At 39.0% G+C, this 20,867-nt stretch overlaps 1 protein-coding gene across 1 annotated transcript in view; it reads left to right on the forward strand.

Annotated features, from left to right (window-relative positions):
- The first annotated feature begins 415 nt into the window (after positions 1-415).
- LOC139731434 (uncharacterized) overlaps positions 416-20,867 on the forward strand; it is a 65,920-nt gene continuing 45,468 nt past the window's right edge. The window contains exons 1-2 of the mRNA XM_071642320.1: positions 416-514; positions 17,830-17,908. Of these exons, the coding sequence (XP_071498421.1) occupies positions 17,885-17,908 (24 nt within the window). The 5' untranslated portion in view covers positions 416-514; positions 17,830-17,884. The remainder of the gene's footprint in view (positions 515-17,829; positions 17,909-20,867) is intronic.

Consider the following 20,867-nt stretch of genomic DNA (forward strand, 5'->3'; position numbering starts at 1 on the left):
AAATTGAAATGCATCGCCAACAGCTGTATTCAAAAGAAAACTGAAGTGGATATAAAAAAAAAAAAACCAATGAAAGCATGATCTCCTTCCTTGGCGGAGGTCACCAACGTTACTCGGTATAGAACAGGGGTGGGCACTAGTACCTCCTTGGTCAGATCGACTCAGATCTCTTTGTCAGTCAGGAAGACGAGTTTCGTCTGAAGAGTTCATCTCGTCTCACTTCCCGGGATGCGGGATCAGTGGACCTTCTTCGCTGGGAAAAGTCATTAGTAGAGGGCGTCCTCAAAACCGAGGCTAGGCGTACGCGCGTAGTGCTAGTGCTAGCTACTCAGCCACGATCATCTAAGCATACTTGAAGGCAGGCAAGAGGCCGGCGGGCGCGGGCAGCCGTCATACGTCAGCCGTCACAGCAGCACAGCTATAGGCGGGCGATACCCAGTAGGCCTACTCATTCTCAGAATTTTCTCACAGAGACCAAGGAACAGGATGATAGAATGTCAAACACCTAACGTTAGTAAGTATGAAGTGTATGTGTGTTTCCAGTGGTAAAAATATGACGGTTGTAACATTTATCAAGTACAATGTAGTAACGTTAGAATTAAGTGACGCCACGGACTTCGTGGTCATGGTCCTAACCGCGTAGCACCATTACAAATGAGTGGGACTGAGACTGTGATGCTAATATTAATAATAGTGTTACTCGGCGAGTTGCTGCATGTTACTGCTGGTGATTGCTGAAGACGCAATTCATGAGTCTGAGCTAGCGATGTTTGATTCATTAGTTGAAATTATTATATCCGCTGAGGAAGGAGTTTAATAAGACAAGTGTGGGCGCTAGTGACCAGTGTACTTTAGCACAGCCACAGGACTGTTCAAATGATCTCCAACATGCACAAACTCACCAGGGCCAGTGCCTTGGCCCTTGCTAGCGATGCCAACGGAATTTTTTAAATTCATGTGAAGTAGATTGAGTGACCATTCATTTTGAAGCTTATAACATGCTCTTTAATGTCAGTCATCATATTTTTGTGAAGTAGTGGCAAGTATGCAAATGAGCTCATCTATTACGTATGCATGTTCTTAAAAGTGTCTGTCGGCTCCTCCTGGCTGTTCGCAAGAAATGCATTTGAGACAATATAGACTCTAATTGTAAGAAAAATGATAAATTAGCATTGAAAGAGCATTTACAACAAATATTTTATTTGACTCAACATCTAATATACTCAGAAGCTTTTTTTTTGTTGTAGACCTATACTCGGGGAAAATTTAGTGTAATATGCAAATGAGATCGCAATGTACAACACTACAATGCATCACATTTGCCGCAATACCAAGACTATTTTATTAATCCTTACCTTACTACAGGTAAACCTTTGATTATGAGAAAAATGTAGCGCCTTCTTCACCTTGATATTATTACACAGTATGTAACAATACATATAGCCTACAATACATGTTTGCATACATAATTATGCAAATGAGCACATCATCAAGCTTCATTTGACATGCCTGCACTGCTGTAGTGAGTGTAAGATAATCTGCCTGTAGTCAGTGATGGAGTGGTTCGTGGGATTTGAACCACAAGGGCAAAGTTTGTGTAATGTACAATATAGATTGTATTGCTGGTCTTGCAAATAAACATTACTTCTATTTTGCAAAGATATGTAACAATTACATGGTCATGCGTTATTACTCAACTTAATTTACATATTACAGGATACACAACTTGTAGTACATACCATGAAGACTCATACATTTTTCAATCAGTACTGAAATGAAAGTTTACCACAGCATTGAGATATGATGTCAACATAAAGAGAGTAACTTTGTCATGTTGATATAAATATTAAGCATCACAAGTCACTAACTTCGTATTTTTTCGTGATCTGATTGGGGGCACATGCCCCCCCCCCCCCCCATTTTTATTCCACTTTTGTCCCAATTCAATTGTTTTTTCCAAATGCAATCCAATCTGGGGCACACTCAACTTCTTCCCCTTCTTCAAACCTTACCTGCAATTTCCCTAAAACACCAGGGAAAAACACAAACAGTAACAAGAAGGTAGGTCTGCAACTGTTTCATAAATATTTTTGTATCAGTTGAATTGTTCATTGAAATCTAGATAAAGTTAATCCTATAGTGGCTACACCTAACGTTACAGGAACCAAAATGATAGATGTGATATTCCTTATAAAAAATAAAAAATAAATAAATTCATAAATAAATTAAAATCTACAACATGTTGTAGTTTAAAAATCAAAATGATGGATGATTCATTATTGCATTTCAAGAACTAAATAAACCAGGAAAAGATAAACAGTACCCTTCTCCAATCAGTTCATACACTCTCGCGACCATCTCACAACCAGATATCCCATTGACTAATACACACTTTCCTCCCATATTGCCGGTTCAGGCAGTAGACATGCCCCGGGATTTCCCCGTCGGCGGTTTTTTTGCGATACGATGATAGGCAGCAAGTTTGGTATCATTAGAAAGCTGACATTTCACTCGGTCAGAATATGTATGAAAACTGCTGAAGTGAAAACTTAAATCTAGGGGTATGAAAATAGCCTTCAAACTTGCTTTTTTAACACCCAATTCAGACAAGCTCGAAAAAATCCTGTTAAATTTGATATACATACTCAAAATTATTCGGATTTTTTTCATAAATCCGTAGCAGTAGTGTTTACTGATCGATCTACGCAAGTGCGCTCACGTACAAATACCGAAATCTCGTGTATCACGATACTTTCTAATGTGATGCTTAGCTCAGTTTGCAGTGACGCGATTCAAAATGGTGGCTTCCATGACTCGTTCGGACCGTTTTCACGGCTCATTTCAAGTGCAAAATCCGTAAACAATTTATCGTTCAATGCTATCGCAACATATATTTTAACCATTTACAAACATCAGGTTGTAAATATATGAAGTTTCGAGTGAGACTGAAGGTAAATTGATTGCAAAAATCAACGAAATTGTAACCATGTTTAACACGTCAACAGAGTATACATAGGAAAACGCGCGTCCGATCTGGCATCACTACCCTTGCCCCACTACTAGCCCGACCAGATGCCATGCACTAGCACAGCGTCTGACGGTATGTGATACATATCTACAAACCCCTCGAACACGGCCACACAACAACAAAACTGTTGAAGATTTCTACATTCTTATAATCACAAATATTACGAAACACTCGTGTGAATTGAAATGCTTGGACTATGAGCATGGTATATCATTCAATCCATAGTGAGTCCTCATGCAACATACACTGTACACTACGGTTTGACTCCCGTATGCCATGTACACAGTTTAAGCAGTGCCTCAGTCAACACAGCGCAGGCGCAGATCCCCGAAAGGCATAATTCATGTCGCCCCAGAACCCACCGAGAATGCCTGCTGCCCCACCGCTCAACTCCCGATTGCCTACAGAATATCGTTATCTCGACTATCGACTGTGCGATCGCAGCAAGGAGAGAGCTAAAAATATCTTGGCCTCTTCTCTCTCGGGCTCTCTCCGCTCCGTGATGCGCTTGCAGGGTCTTACCTCGTTGCTGATTGGCTTAGCCACGACTGCATTGGCCGCGTGTATTGTGTGCATCGTGTCTCGCTTGCTGCATCGCTTGCATGCACAGTGCGTGTAGTCACTGCACACTATCCCGCTCTCGTAACCCGTTTGTATGTACTCTAACAGCCTCGCAGCGCACCGCTGGTATCGGGTAGGTCGCTCGCTATGGAAATCTAACATTTCCAACATTGATCTATGCACTTCAAACATCCTCGCACATACATTGCACATACTCGCACACGGTAAAAGTAGTATCAAAACACAGATAAATCGCTCGAGAATCCATAAAAAAATATCACGAGGATGAAAAAAAATTGCATGTATGACCAAAACTACTCCTTTGATGACATATTCCTGGTACAGATTGCCGGAAAATTCCATATTATAGGGCGAAATTATACGAAAAATTTGCTTTGTTTTCCAATGAGCAACGGAGGTGTACGTGGTATCAACGTAAAGCTTATGAATGGAAGTAAGCGATGATGTCATTTTCGGAAGGCATTGTGGGAGAGCAAGCTGACCAATGAGGGAAAACCTTTCATAGTTGAAAGCGATAGCAAACGGATCATCAACCGATACTAGTTTGCCGTCGTCTGCTATGGTAGGGATCAACGGCATGGTGCGTGCAGTGCGCTGAGTGAGACATGACGTCATCGCTCATGAACGGTGGGAGTGCAAACCGACTGAGCAAAAAAGTCAAATTTTAACCGGAATGCTGATCATCGCTGGGCGACTCAAAATAAATCTTCCCCAGCTTTGAGCGATGCAAATTGCGCATGCTTGACCGGAAGTGCTTCGTAGCGAGCACACAGCGTGTGCGCTGATGGGGTCAACACCCCTTGTCGATCTCTTTTGTGCGTGCGCTGCAGAGTTTGTACCGCCCGCACGGTCGACAGTGCCCCCTTTGCCCACCATTGGCAGTGCCGCCGACATTTTGAATTATGTCTGTCTTTGTACGATTTCTGCGACGTACAGGATTAAAAAAAGTGTCATTTTTGGTAAGTTGTGAAATAGTTATCTCAATATCGATAGCCAAAGACGGTAGCTAAATAGATTAAGTTTTCATTGTATGTAGTCGAGTAACAAATGGTGCAGTAAATTCAAAATAGAGTCGGCGCCCGGAATCCTAAGATCACGTAGTGTCCACACTGTACAGCCCTGTCGTTACTTACACTTGTGTACAGCGACAGGGCTGTGTATAGTTAGGGGCCCCACCAAATGGCGTTTACGCGAGATTGATACAGCGGCGAGGCCGATTTCCACAGTATACTGTCTATGCCATATATTTCGCGAGTCTAAATTTTCGCGAATCGGGAATCCCCAATGGTTTCACGATCATGGAGTCCGGCACTGAACGGAAAATGTAGACGCGTACGTCACATCCACATCGGGGATCAGAGTCAATATTTTTGTGTGTCTTAACCCTAACTAGGCCGGGGGGGGGGGGCCTCCGAGGCCCCCCTTGACGTTCCGCGCGATATATCGCTATCGCGAAAAGCTATCGCCGCGACGTTTAATGACTTTTTTCTTTCGAGTCTCCCGCATCTTTTGACACCAAATTTGCAATGCCCGGGCGCGCGGTTCCGAAGTTGCGCATAAATATGTGCGTGCATGTCAGACCAAAAATTGCTCAAAAACGTGAATTCGTGTACAATTTCAATGAAAACTGTGCTTACAGGCAAATTTCATAAAAGCATGATTATTTTGGGGTTTTATTGATTAAAATCAATTAAAGGGGCATTCTGGATGATTTTCATAATTTCACATCATGTAGTACATAAATTGACAGCTCCATGTACAGATTTGTGGAATTTACTGTGGTCCTTGAGCAGAGAAACCAATAAATTGAAAATCTTAAACAAATTACACTGAACAGTGTTGATGACATCAGAGCCTCATATATTTCAGAAATACAGCAGTGTAATTCCATTACAATACCGCTTGCTCGACAAGTTCACCTGTGAAAAATGTATGCATGCCTTCTTCTTTTGTTCTGCTTCCTTGAGCCCCAACTCATGCATTCTTATGGTGAGGCTGCCATGTCATCATCCTTGTTCATTGCAATTTGTTATAGATGTTGAAAACATTCTCATTCCTCATCCCGATCACTATAAACTCTTAAACTCTGTATAAAGTTTAACTAATTAATAGTTGTTCAAATGTAAAAGTCTGAAAATCATCCGGAGGTCCCCTTTAATAACATATTTTCTTGTTCAGAACAATATTGCGGACAAATTTCATCGAAAAAACAATGAAAAACATAAGAAATTAAAAAAACAATAAAAAAAGAATTTTTTTTCTGATAGCACAATTTTTTTCTCTTACATTTGCTAAGGACACTAAAAAGAATATTCAACACAAAAAAATGTGCCTGTTTTGAGCATTATTTAGTGATTTATACCAAATTGTCTGATTTCATGCACAGTTATGCATAAATTAGCATAATTCAGCATAAATGGTAATTTTTTTAAAATTAACTTCATGGTACTTTAGATTACATCATAGGCAACGTGTGTGCCAATTTTCGTCGCGATTGTGCGGCCGAGATCTGGGGGGGGGGGGGGGGCCTGGGAGGCCCCCCAGCTCTATCATCTACCTAAATAGCCCGGCCTAGTTAGGGTTAATTCGCAAAAATAAAAACCTCGTGAAATATTCAGCGTATACAGTAGCATCTTTCATCCTCCCTTTCTCCTATTTTTCCTTTGGTCTTCAACTTTTTATTCTCGGAAGGACTCCCTGATGTCCCTCGACTAATTTAACAGCCAATTTGACCATAAATACAACTCTAACCTAACCCTACACCCTAACCCCTAACTTAATCTTGCTTGCTAACACACAGGTGCACGCGCACTGTGATGGAGCAGATTTCACGATTTTGCCAAGTTTTAACACTTATATATGGGTCATTCCACGGGGTTGGGGCAACAGCACTTTTTTGTGTTCCTAAGGAATTGCTCGCTTTATCCTGAAAATTTCTTTAGGTATTTGATGTTGCAATGTGGTTTTGTGGGAAGGTAATTGTGTTGGTGATTACTTGACGAAGAAATAAAAACGTTGAATCACAAGAGTTGGTGCCGGTGTGTCTTTTAGTGATGATGTCTATGCTCTTTTTTTGGGTACCAAGTGTGACATCTAAAAAGGTTGTTTCCAGTTGAAGATATCTGATTGACAGATAAACAAAGTCAGAATCAGATGGTCACAATTGATAAAGCAACATTTGTTTATCAGCAAAACAGTAATAGGATAGCAAATGAAAAGTGACTTCAAGTCATAAATCATTCCTCAACCACAGGCATACCACCGTTACATGCGATGTCCTAGTTGAATTTTTTTGGTAACGGTGGTATTGTGGTAGATTACTTGCATTCATAAATTATCCTTTCCATGGCTATGTGTCAGAAATAAAGGGCAGGTGGTAGGCAACTTTTCATCAAAAGATCAGCTTTGAAAACAGGTTTATGTTATGTAAATTAATGGAGGGTCGCCGGTGTTTTGAGCGATGTCCTGGCTGATTTTGTAACGGTGGATCACATTTCATGGCATGCACAAAAAAAGAGAGACTGGAGAAGAGACCTTGCTGTATCAGGAGGATGGGAGGTAAGCTGAAAACCATGTGCACATAAATCAATCTGATATTGTGCCCTCTGATCGAAGCCCTGCAGTGGCTGATCTTCCAGCAATGTCCCTGTAATGGTGGATTGGATTTCCAAGAAGTTCTCCTTTTTAAAGTGACATAAATGAGGCGATATATATTGACACTTGTTTCATGACATCAATTTAACCCATCATGAAAATGTGTCAACATATTATAATGGAGAAAGTGTTTTTAAGTTGAAAAAATCATCACCAATAGTCCAGAATCTCTTATAACAGTCCCACATACCTCTTTTCATGTAAGTGCAAACTGTAAGTGAGACATTGCCCTTTTTATTCCAGAGTTGCTATAAAGGCCTCAAAGAAAGTAATATCTTTATTACTAGAATTCTGTACAGACAGGTTTTGATTGTTAGCCAACGTGTTTCATTTGCAATTAGGCATATTTTTTCCACCAAAATATGTTAAGTTAGTATGGACTGAATCCTCAGAAACCGACTACGATCAGGTAGTCTACTGGCACTAGATCAGGTAGTCTCTCTACGTCCTGTGAAACATCAGTTCTGGTTGTGGGATTTGTGTCAGGATAGAAATATTACTTTGTGCATAATGATGCATGACCACAGTCCAATTCATTTTAAGCTATCTGGTAGACCAATTAATATTCCTCTTGCTTGGTAGCCTCTTGTTAACTTTGCGGTCAGGAGTGGGTCTGACTTTATAGCCGACAGTACATTTTGCATGAAGCCACCGAACAAGAGCTAGATTTATTGGTCTATAATTTTGGTAATCTTCCCCAAACTACACCCTCTCCAAATAAATTAATTGATAAGAAATACAATTTTAGTAATAAAAAAAACAACAAATGAAGAATGATGAGTGCTGAAAGTTGATGGATTCACAACTTCTTCGTGAAGAATGTTGATCAACCTGTCAGCGTGTTTTTTTTTTTTTTTCCATTTCACTAACCTTGAAATTTGAGTGGGTATTTGTTATATGGAAAAGCAAAAGCATGTGTGATTATTTTCAATGTTGATTTTTAATGCAATATATATATTTTAAATATATGTATTAATTTTAACAACTATTTGTGCTTACCAATTATTTGTTTGCATGTTCACATTTAATGTTTTATCCACTTATACGTTCAGGGATGACATCATTATACTGCAATTAATATTCAATTCTGTTGTGTGTCCATGTAAGTGAGGAAAATTAAAGTAATCAAATTCAACAAGCTACAGTATTTTTGGAACGTATCGACCATGTGCTGTCGTTGTAATGCCATGTCTTGACATACTTGTAGTTTAGCAGAAATAAGCTAGTACATTTTTTCGTACATCTCTTCGGTAATGCATCAAAGTTCTCAGAGTTATAATTGTATGGAAGACAAACTCTTACCTGTTCATTGCTACACATTTTAGAAGCTTGCCTGGATGTGATGTATACCTACGCTTGAGTTTATATTGAGTTTGCATCAGGTGAATGATACTGGACAACTATCAAAATTCAGTAATGTAAACCATTCGATATGACTATTACAGGGACATGATATCCATGTAACAGTAATACAAATCAAAATGATAAGTTGAATAAGTTATTTTTGTCAAACACCAATCATTGAGTACTCAAACATTATGTGTTCTTACTCTCCTTCATTTACCAGGTCAAGAAAAAGTTATGTGAATGAGAATAAAGTAACAGTTGTACACATCTACTGCTCGGACAAAGTCATAAAATCTAAATGTTTGCAGTTTTATAGAAAAAAAGGGGGGATGCACACGTTGTGCCAAAAATAAACATTTTGCCATGCATTCATCCATTTTTTTTTTCACCAGGATGCAATTTGCCATACACATGTGTACATTTGATATCATTTCAAGTATCACAAGTTTTATATCATTATCAGACTGATTCTTTGCCATTGTACCACCATTTCGGGGACATTATGTCCATGTAACAGATGCATGCACATTTTAAGGTAATGTCTTAAAAGAGATATTGACATTTTAAAGTAATCAAAGATTTAGAAATTATAAGATTTAACAGTCTTTTTGTATTTACACAGAAAAAGACATGATTCAAAAGACAAACTGAAGTGGAAACTTGAACAGGATTAGTATGATTTTGAAAATCACTTGTAAATAATTTCTTACATTCTCGTTTCAACTTTAATATTTAGTTCTTTTATTTCCATCCAAAGAATTTGACATTCAAGGTGTTTTTCTGCTAGTACAACAGTAGTAGTATTAATTGATCCTGTGGTAAAAAGTGAAATTTGGTATGTAATGACCCTTGATGGACATTTAGTTATAATGCTCCCAATTATACCTCTGTTACAGAGACATGATGTCCATGTAATGGTGGTAACATCAAAAATGGAAGGTTAGGCCAGAAAAAGTGGTCAAGTATTTCCAAAGAAAATTATTGCATTCTGATTAGGCATGATTTCTCTTCAATACCTAGTTCTACATACCATCATAAATTGAATTTCTTTGCTTGGTGAGAAAAAAGAACAACACAGAACATGGTACTGCTATACACAAGGAGTCTCATGTTCCATTTATTGATGCTCTATCTGTCAAAATACTTGTACCATGTTGAAGAATGTGGAACAAAGTGATTAACAATTTTGTTAGTAAAAAGTTTCTTAGGAGTGATTGAGATCAACTCCTTTTATTTTGAAGGTAAGCAAGTATAGTCTTAGCAAGGATGATAAATGATGTCCAAGTAATGGTGGTATTTTGTCAAATCTTGTTTCTCAGTTTACTCAAATATGAAGGACAGTATTTTGAAGCCATGAGTGGATTTAGTTGAAGAATTGTCCCACAAAACTTGGAATAAACAAAACAATCCATTTATCACACTTCTATTTTTGGACTCTGATGTCACAATTTTTGCCCCAACCCGATGGAATGACCCATATACAACTTGTGTCAGAAAATCGTAGGAAAATCTTGATCACTTGAAATGCTGTACTGTACACAAGCACAATACGAATACATTCAGTGCATGCTAAAGGGTCGGTCATTTGGTCTGAATGAATGTAGCAACAAAGCGGCTTTTTCTATGGTGTCGTTGAAAAGCTAAAATTTGTTTTTCTCTTTTCCTCGGCCAAGTCTTGCTTGAGCGGTTGTAGCTTCAAAGCTGTTGAGCGCGTGCGCGAGCGTGTGCTGCCACTTACAGTGTATATCTTCCTCTTTCTTTTCTAAATTCTTTCATTTTCAGGTAAAATCTATACGTTCCCTTTCCTTCCCATCAATCCTTTCTTTGTGGTTTTCCTCTTGTCCAACTTTCTCAATTTTTAATTTAACTGCACTTTCTACCTAATTGTTCTGTGTTTCCTTCATGGGTTGTTTTTCCCTACATCTACAAGGGTCTTTCCTTTTTATCATCACCAATATCTTTTTCTTATGTGTTGTTCTAATGAATCGTTTACTTCATTTCCTTTTCAAGCTGTATAATTCTTCTTTCTTCCTAATCATCTTTGCTTTCATCCGGTTGTGATTCATCTCTTATTTTATCATTCTACCTAGTGCTTTTCTGTTCGAGTTCAATCAATATTTTTCTCTTTTCTGTCCACTTTTCTTTTCAAACATATCCATCTCTTTCTTACTTTCCTTTATAATGCAAGTTTCTCTTCTCTCTTTCCTTCTATTGTCTTGTAGTGTACTCTCTATTTTGTAAACCTTTTGTTCATTTTTCCAGGTTTTTTTATAACTTTTTTTTTCATATCCTTTTTCCCTTTTCCTTACCTTTTTTTAAAGGTTTTATATTCCTTCACCCTTGTCTTGTAAACACATTTTTCTCAATCTTCTTTCATTCACACACACACACACACACACACACAACATAAACAACCTCAATCCTCGATCAATCGCTACCGTGACTCGGTACAAGCTGAGAGAAAGACAGAAAAAGTAACACTATCTTTTTAAAGATACCATAAGAACTTGCTATGATTGCAGTGAGATTGCTGTGAGGTGCATCTCACCTCCCTCCCTGGTGCAACACAGTTATTGCAGAGCGAACTGGCTGCGATTGACATATTCCGACAAGTGTAAAAGTGTAAAAATGAACTTTAGATATCAGAATATTGATGTTTGCAGACATTTGTGAATGATAGATGTGGTTATGTTGCACTAAACATACATTTATGCTACAGAGAAATCATTTTCTGATTCAACAGAGCATTGACATGTCTTTGCCTTTGACTTCTGATGACCTCCAGAGGTCAATGAACTTTAAAAACCAGAATATCGATGTTTTGAGACATTTGTGAATGATATATGATATGTGGTTATGATGCACTAAACATGCATCTATACGTCAGGGAAACCATTTTGTGACTCCACAGAGCATTGACAGGTTTGAACCTTTGACCTCTGATGACCTTTAGAGGTCAATGACCTCAAAATATAATATTGATCTGTAATGTCATTGGTTAATGGTAAACATTGTTAAGATGTACAAAACAAGCATATCTTTCTTACAATGAAATTGTCTTCATATTCTAAAGAGCAGACAGGTTTCCACCTTGTGACCTTTGATGACCTTGAGAGGTCAATGACCTCAGAATATCAGAATATTGAACTATGATAACATAGGTTGGTGATAAACATGGTAAAGATGTACAAAACAAGCGAATCTGTTTTACAATGACATTGTCTTCATATTCCAATGCACACAGACGAGTTTCTGCCTTTGACCTCTGATGATCTCGAGAGGTCAATGACCTCAAAATATCAGAATAGTTTGGCATCACTGATTAATGGTAAACATGATGATGTTCTAGAGAGCATTCCTAGTCCCTGCTTATTACCGAGCAATTACCTTTCACCTATGAAAATCACACAAGGTCAAAGACCTCAAATGAAATGCGAGGATATTAATCTTGATATTGCGATAGTTAATAGTTACTTGTTTATAATGTAGTGCTTACAAACCATGCATTTCTGTGACAAAAAAAAGTGGCTATTCATTCCACAAAACTTTTCAGGTAATTATCTACATCGGGTGTCTGCACAGAGCAGGAGTGTAGATCAACCTCTGTTTTCAGTTGGGGGGAGGTTTGAAAATATGTGTTCAAGCATAAGTCCATGGTGCAAAGGAGTGGAGTGGAGGGGGGGGGTATGGGTCGGGGATTGGATTTTTGCAGTTTTAGACCTGAAATCAGTAATTTCGTGCAGCTCTTGTTCCACGTGTGCGTCATCACTAATATGGGAGTTAATTGGGTGTGGGCGCATCTCACTCCCCCCCCCCCTCCTCGAAGAAGAAGTTTTTCAATTTTTAGAATCTGATGCATCCTTGTTTTGTGGAATATTTCGAAAATCATGGATTGCCATAGTGTACCAAGTCTATATGGATGGGAACCCAGCAAGGGCAGCATTTGAGAGGGTAGGGTATTCCATTCCCATTCGAGAAAGATCCTGTCTTTTGAGAAATGAGATTCAACGATCTGGCACACATGCACTTCCGAAGGAATATCTCAAAATTTGTATCAGAGAGGTGTCGTAAGTCAGCCATCGATGGAGGGAGACGATTCGAGGGAAGGATGTGGGTGGAGGTATCCCCCTCCCACATTATGGAGCTTTTGCATTCTTTTGTTTTCAATTTAATGATGTCGTGCCACTTTGGGTTGAACTACCCTTTTGAAAAAAAAAAATGTCCATCCCCAAATGTGTAGCCATAATCAATGCATGAAGGGGAGGTTGATATAGCGAGAGAAAGAGTATGAAAGGGGCTGTCCCCAACCCTTCCCATGCGAGGGAACGTTTGCATTAAGAATACAAATTTAAAAAAATCATGTGTACACATTTATGATGGAATATTTGGGAAATTGTTAGTAAAAGGGTAGAAACCGGGGCAGTTTTCTGTCTAAAAAGCAAAAACAAAAATAAAGCAAAACAAAACAAAACAAAACAAAGTCCACATCTCAGAATTTGATGGGGTGGGGGTCAACTATCCCTGTCACCACCCCAACCCTCCTCCAAACTGATGCCCCGGTATGTGCATGTGTTATATTACTTGTTGAAAAGACTGAAAGACTGAAAATGAAATTGACACATAACTTAATGACTGACATGATGCACATAGTGTGTATTTCTATAGCAATAAAAGTGAGCAACTCAAAAGGCGTGTACTCACTTCACATGAACTTTAGCGATTACTTAGTATCCTCTGACCTCTGGAGAATATTGAAAGATATGCACCGAAATTTAAGAATATTGATGTCTGGTCTCATTGCTTTGTTATGACCAGCTGTTTATAAAAGTAATATACCGGAAAAATGCATTTTGTGTGTGTGTGTGTGTGTGTGTGTCCAAAATTGTATGCAGAGCATTCCACACACTGTTCAATTTTGACTTCCATCTACTGTATAGACCGATTCAAGCGACTGTTCATGGAAGTGCGCCCTCTTAAGGCGACGCCATAACTGGGGGCCAACCAGGCCGGGTCGCGTTTTTTTTAAAGACGGCACAGATTGGGGCATGGCGCGTGTTAAACCTATGGGAAAAACGTTGGGTTAGGGTTTTTGGTTATGGTTAGGGTTAGGGTTAGGGTTGGGGTTAGGGTTAGGGTTAGGGTTAGGGTTAGGGTTAGGGTTAGGGTTCGATGGTTAGGATTAGGATTAGGGTTAGGTTTAGGGATAGCGTCCCCAATAGATTTTTAGAGTCCCCACCGGGTCGGCAAGCGCCGTGCGTGCGTGGCAAGGGTGCCAGCGCGAGCGGCAGCCAGTGATTTTACCACCCGGCGCCAGCCGGCCACCTAGCTATCTCTGGCGCTGGCAGCAATCGACGCATCTGGCTTTGTGATAACTAGAGTCTACTTTTTTTTTTCGCTGGCTAATAAAAAAAATAATAATTTAAACAACTTATACCGACTATGAGCGAATGGGAAGATGGCATATACGGCTGTAGCCAAAACTTGAACTTCAAGGTAAATATCGGTACGATCCGTGAGTGTTTGTAGACTCTATTTCTTTTGCGATGACTTGGGTACTCGCGTGTAACAGAGACTCCAACCCAAAGTACCTTCTGATCTGGAGATTCTCCCGACTGAAACCCCGAGCAAACGGGAGACTCAAAGTTGATGTGTGCGAAGCGCGAAATTCCTAGGGTTCTAGATGCTCTCTGGTGCTATCTAAGGCTTATTTTTTCAACATACGATAGAAATATGCAAGAAATCCTTTCCAACGGGAGACAAAGAGCCAGGGCGGGAGAAATTAAATCTCAAACGGGAGAACGGGAGATTTTGCAAAAATGGGTTTTCGGCGGGAGATCTCCCGTCGAAAACGGGAGAGTTGGAGTCTCTGGTGTAAGCCCCATATAGATCTATTCACATTTGTGTAAGAGGATAAAAACACCTGGGGAGAACTATGGCTAGGCGTAGGCAGACGTCTTGCTAGTACTAGTAGGCCTAGACTTTTGAGAAGTTAACTGATATAATGAAATAATGAATCAGAATCTTGAGCTAGATATGGCGCTATAAATAGCAACTAATATCAGTTAACTTAAACCTTTTTAGGCTTGTGCCTTTTCTTGTGCCTTTTCTCGGGCCAGCGGGGTAGAATCTGTCTAACGTTTTTTAGATCTTGTCTAGAATTCTAGGCAACAGTCCAGACTAGACGAGTAGATCTAGACCCGTCCTATAGACCTATTGACTTCTAGAACCCTAGCTACATCCTGTATCATTTTCGGTTGTCACTAACTTACGGCAAGCCTAACTAAGTAAACCAAATGGAAGGCAAATCTAGGCGTTTCTAAGCCGTGTAAACTTAAGAAGTTAATTTACGTCGCCTGATGTCAACAACCAAAACTTCTACTGTTTAGGTCTAAGTAACCTTGCATTTAACATCGCGCTAACGCCTAAAATTATAATCTACAAAAGTGATTTTCAAATCAAACTTTCTTAATATGATTATGAAACAGACGTTTGCCACCATTCATGGCAGTTTAATATTTATAAGTATCACTTTATCAAAAATTAATTCAAATTCAGAGTTCAGGCAAAAATTGAATATGGTCAATTCAATGCTGAACACTTAGTGAAGAAGAAAAAACAATATGAAATTATAAGAATTTAACACATCTTGAAACATTCATTTAGCTGTAGTGTAGGCTTTAAAATGTTTGTCATAATAATATAGTATAGCTAGGAAGTGTACTCTAACTTTGGTAAGTATTGCACCAAGCATTAAAAAAAAAAAAAAAAAAAAATCAGTGAATTATCAAAATCTTTGATCTGAACTTGTCTTCTAAAATGAACAACTTTATTTTACGAATATGCAGTGATAGCCTAATTAAATAGAGAATCTAGTAGGCATAGGCCAAAGTTTGTTTCGAAAATCTGTGCTTTTTTAATACCGCTGTATTTCACTGTAGTGTCAGTGTAGGTCATCATGCGTCAGTGGTGTCTGAATTTCACACACTGACGTGCAGCTTCCATTTCCGGTTTCCTGTTATTTGTGCACCCAACAACTGCACAATATGTTTTTTTTTTTTTTTCTGATCCTTCCTTCGAAGCTTTCGTGGTAGATCAATATGTCTGAATTACTCACTCTATCACAAAAAAAAAAGGCATCAAATGCCGCTGAATGACTTTTCCACAGTAAGTAAACAATCACAATTTTAGCGCGGCGGTTGCCAACGCAGCGGCCGCCGGCGGCGCATGCGGCCGCGCCCGGCTAACTATGCGCGATAGGTACGCTAGGCTGCTGAGCTGCAAGCGCAACTCGCTGGGTAGCTAGCTCGCTGGAAGCCCCCGTTGGCCCCCAGTTATGGCGACCGTTATAGCGCCGCTAGCGGCAGTGGGTGAATAGGCCATCGAAATTGAATCGGTCTATAGGACAATGACAGGTTATTTCTTTTTTCTCAATTACACTGTAATATCAAAACTATTGAGAAAAAAAACATGGTGGTGGCTGGGTCTAACACATTATTATTCTTATCAAGCAAGTGTTGGTTCTAATCCTTATAGCATGCAGCGGGTATGAATTTGAATAACAAAGCAGTAAGGATTAGAACCAACACTTGCTTTCGGGCGAAAGCTCGATGTTCTAGTGGAGATGACACCTGTCCGGTGATCAGGAGGTCGTAGGTTCGAATCCTGCTCGAGTATGTACGCCCATGATTTTTGTCTCGCCCACCGGAGGTGAAGGCGAGACTAAGGGATCCATATGGCGTCCGTCCGTCGTCCGTCCGTCGTCCGTCCGTCGTCCGTCCGTCGTCCGTCGTCCGTCACAAATGTTAAAGTTTACCTGCAAGACTCTCTTATGATCCATAACTTGGCAACTGTTACAGCAATGGCAGCCACACTTGGGTGATAGAAGCACTAGGGGTATCTTCATGTTATGGTGTTGTCAGAGGTCATGTGATGATGTCAAAGGTCATTTGAGGTCATATATTAAAGAGTATGTGCAAGACTCTCTTTTCTACGTTTAAGTTTACCTGCAAGACTCTCTTTTGACAAATAACTTCACATAAGTTGCTTGGATTACAACCTAACTTGGGTCATAGATGCACTGGGGGTACCTTCATGTTATGGTGCCATTGGAGGTCACAGGATAAGGTCAAAGGTCATTTGAGGTCATACGTTAAAGTTTACTTGCTAGACTCTCTTATCACATGTAACGCGACACATGTTGCTACAATGGCAATCAAACTTGGGTGATGGATGCACTGGGGGTACCTTCATGTTATGGTGCCGTAAGAGGTCACATGATAAGGTCAAAGGTCATTTGAGGTCATACGTTAAAGTTTACTTGCAAGACTCTTATCACACGTAACTCAGCACATGTTGCTACAATGGCAATCAAACTTGGGTGATGGTAGATGTCTCTTGGGAAGTTGAAGGTAACCACAAGGTCAAAGGTTACAGACAGGGGTCAACGAACTTTTAGGGCCCAATGTTAAGTTTTTAGGGCGCATTTCGTTTATGGCTCATAACTTTTGATCCCTTTGTCCGTTTGTGACCAAACTTAGATGGAAGATGTCCCTTGGGGAGGTGAAGGTCGTCACAAGGTCAAAGGTCACAGACAGGGGTCAACAAACTTTAAGGGCCCAATGTTATGTTTTTAGGGCACGTTTTGATTGTGGCTCATAACTTTTGATCCCTATGTCCGTTTGTGACCAAACTTGGACAGTAGATGTCCCTTGGGGAGTAAAAGGTCATCACAAGGTCAAAGGTCACAGAAAGGAGTCAACAAATTTTTAGGGCCCAATGTTAAGTTTTTATGGCGCGTTTCGATTACGGCTCATTACTTTTGATCCCTTTGTCCGTTTGTGACCAAACTTGGATGGTAAATGTCCCTTAGGGTGTTCAAGGTCACCACAAGGTCAAAGGTCATAAGCAGGTCAATTAACTTCTGGGAGTTATAAAAAATATTAATTCCTTGTACGCGAATGGGCGAGACACAATTTGGCGATTGCCTTGTTTATCATGGCTACTACTAAAACACTGATCAATTCAGTGCTTATTTACGTCGATGTAGGGCAATTTGTCAATCAGTTGCATCCTTTTCTAGTTTTGCTTACACAATTATAACAATACCGTTGCATTTTCATGTTCTTTGATTTTGATGCCCCACATCATTACCCCTCGCTTTTTGATTGTGTTTTAATTGAAAGGTGTGTGGTCATCTCTTTTTGTTATTTACCATCCAGAATAACAAGACCTGCCTCTCAACTTGGTTGAAAGCTGCATAACGTCTTCTTCATCATGGCATTTAGTTCTGTCCTGCAGGTAAAGTTTAAGCTCCTTATCAACATTCATTAAGCTGGATTTCTGTGCCTCTGCCACAAAGTTTTGCCAGGGGCTTTATGTTTTATGGTTGTCCATCCATCCTTCCGTCCATCCGATATCAAGATTGTGGACAGCATAAATTAAGAACCATTTGAGGTATCCAAATGAAACTTGGCACACCATAAATAATAGTGCATTAACTGCATTGATATTAACTGCACCCCTTTTTTTTGGCGGTTGGGTAAACAAAAAAAGAGATCGTTCACCTACTATTAGCGTGGATACTATCATGCAATGGGTGGAGATACTGCCAACATGTTTGGAATTGAGTGAAATGTTTGGGGGAGAAAGTGTGGTGATTTTTGTGCCATAAAAAAGAAAGAAGTTTACAACTCATGCCTAATGAAAAAGAAATTATTTCAAATATTGATATTATATTGGGTGGTTATTAATGGGATACCAGGGATTATTGCACGAATCAAAGATGAGTGCGGTATTAGCTCTAACGAGTTCAATATTCCCTGGTAATCCATGAATTAAGCCATCCAATATGATTATTATTATCTCTAATCATTATGTAGAGAAAGCATAAACTGCACAAAAGTTCCGCACTTCTATTTGTCTTTGAAGTCGACTCAGTGACTAACTGCATATATGCAACTAACTGCATATGAAGCGAGCAACTAGCAAGATGTTTGTGTGCTTGTGAATTGTACAGTGCACTCACGTTACAACAAACACGGTTATTTCAACGAAGTGAAACTTCTGGTCCCAAAATTATCGCCTTCAGAGTCTATGGTACAAAATTTGCCCTATAACGAACATGGTTATAGAAAATTTTTTGTTATAACGAAGTCTTTTCCAAGCACCACTGACAAAGAAAAACTGTCTATGGTACAAAATTCGCTTATACGAACACGGTTATAACAAACTTTTTGTTATAACAAAGTCTTTTCCGAGCGCCACTGACAAAAAAAAACAAAAGAAATGTGCTCTGTTATAAGAAATGTGGATCGCTTGTGAAAATACGTAGCGGAACAAGCAGTTTTAGCGTCTCTGCATGGGCAAATGCTTCACATCACTGTGTGTAGGCTCCGTGTGTCTCGCACAGTTTGCGAGAGGGACTTGTGTTATTGTCATAGGATAATCTGAAATTAAATAGTGTTCGTTTTATTCTTCTGAAGGTTTTTTATTACAAAACACACAGATCCTGACACCTAAATGTCCGTTAGTTCGGAAATGAAGTAGGGTTTGTTATTACGAACATTTTGGCATTATTCCAAAGGCTAGTTATTAATAAAAATGATAATAATAACAATAATAATTACATTTTTATAGCGCATATAACAAGTGAATGTTCCCTATGCGCTTTATTAATAAAGTTTGTTAATCCGACAATGGAATATAGTTCTTATTACGTTAGTCCGAAAATGATAGGAATTCCATACGTTCGTTAATCGTTGTTAAGTGAAAAAAGTGAAAAAGATGAGTTCCACTAACAAAACTTGGGAATTACAAACCTTATGATCGTCTTAAGGTAAACCAAACCTTCAAAATAAGTACCCTTTCTCATTTTATTTTATTAAGAAACCTTCTTCGGAATAACGAACCTTATTTCATTTCAGATTAAAAAACCTTTGGAATGACGAACCTCATTTCATTTTCCGATCAATGAACCTACGGAAAATGAACAATATATTTCTATCTAAATCATGAACTTTCGGAAAAACGAATCTTCGGAAGAGCGAAGCATCAGATGAACAAATCTTCGGAATCCCGGGAATGGTGAAACTTCGGTATAAGGAGCCTTCGAAGTAACAAACTTTAGTAAGAAATGAACCTTTGGAATGGCGAACTGTAACTGAATTCTAAACCATCATTTTCTATACATGTGTGACATTACAAACAACTTTATGCTCTCTTTTTAATGTAATATTTAGACAAAATTAAAAAGGTACCATCCCATTTCACTTAGCTTTCTAGTGTATGAGTATTCAACAAACAGAATATGATATATGCACAGTGTCCATGTTTTTGTTATATATTGTATTTGTTATGTTATAGCAAAATTTCGTTATAACGAAAGAAAACTGCCTGTTGCGAGCATTTCGTTGTAATGGAAGTGCACTGTAAAAAGATTTCGCACACTTGGCAAGTGCTTGCGCAACAGACAAGACAAAATACGGTGAACGGCCAGTAACAACGGTAGCCTATGGGAAATTAATACATTGGCCTATGCATTTCGTTCAATATGCTCTCATATTGAATGGTAAAGATTGAGCGGACACAAGTTTTTAATGCGCCGCTAAAACATCCATTATAGATGATAATGATCATTGTCTGCACACTCTATGCAGCCGTTCAGTAGGGATTGGTTATATTGGTGTATAAACTGCAGCCTGAATTTTGACCTGTTTCAGTGGGGAGAAGGTGAGGTTAATACACCGTTATGTACAGTATGTACATTGTAAGTATTAGTGGGCAAAGATGTGCCTATAAACTTTTGGATGCTAATGCTTAAGTTCAAAGATCAAGGTTAAATTTGTAAAATTCACTATTTTCTCCATATGTCTGAAATGAATGAAGGTATTTTCATGAATCATAGGATGGTCTAGTACTGAAATCCTTTCTTTCTAAGTCAGGTTTTTTTCCTAAGTAGTATTCTGAAAATCTTCCTAAGTTTCATCGTGGGTTTCTTCTAACTGTTTTCGTAAACTGAGGAAGAAACTTAGAAAAGTATACAACTGAGGATGAATCCTAGGAAGATATGCAAATTTCTGACTTAGGAAAAAGTTGGTATTCTAGAATGCATATATATAAATGTAAGAAAGAATTTTAGGGAGATTATCAGGAAAGCTCCACCCCTGTCCTAAGTACGTTGTTTGAGATATAGCAAGCTGCAAAGCATCATGATGAGACTGAGCTTGTCATTCACTGCGCGCAATATGTACTTAATGTG

The sequence above is a fragment of the Diadema antillarum genome, unplaced genomic scaffold (genome assembly GCF_040938485.1).
Source record: "Diadema antillarum isolate AM-2024a unplaced genomic scaffold, OU_Dant_1.0 seq00000371_RagTag, whole genome shotgun sequence".
Classification (NCBI taxonomy): Eukaryota; Metazoa; Echinodermata; class Echinoidea; order Diadematoida; family Diadematidae; genus Diadema; species Diadema antillarum.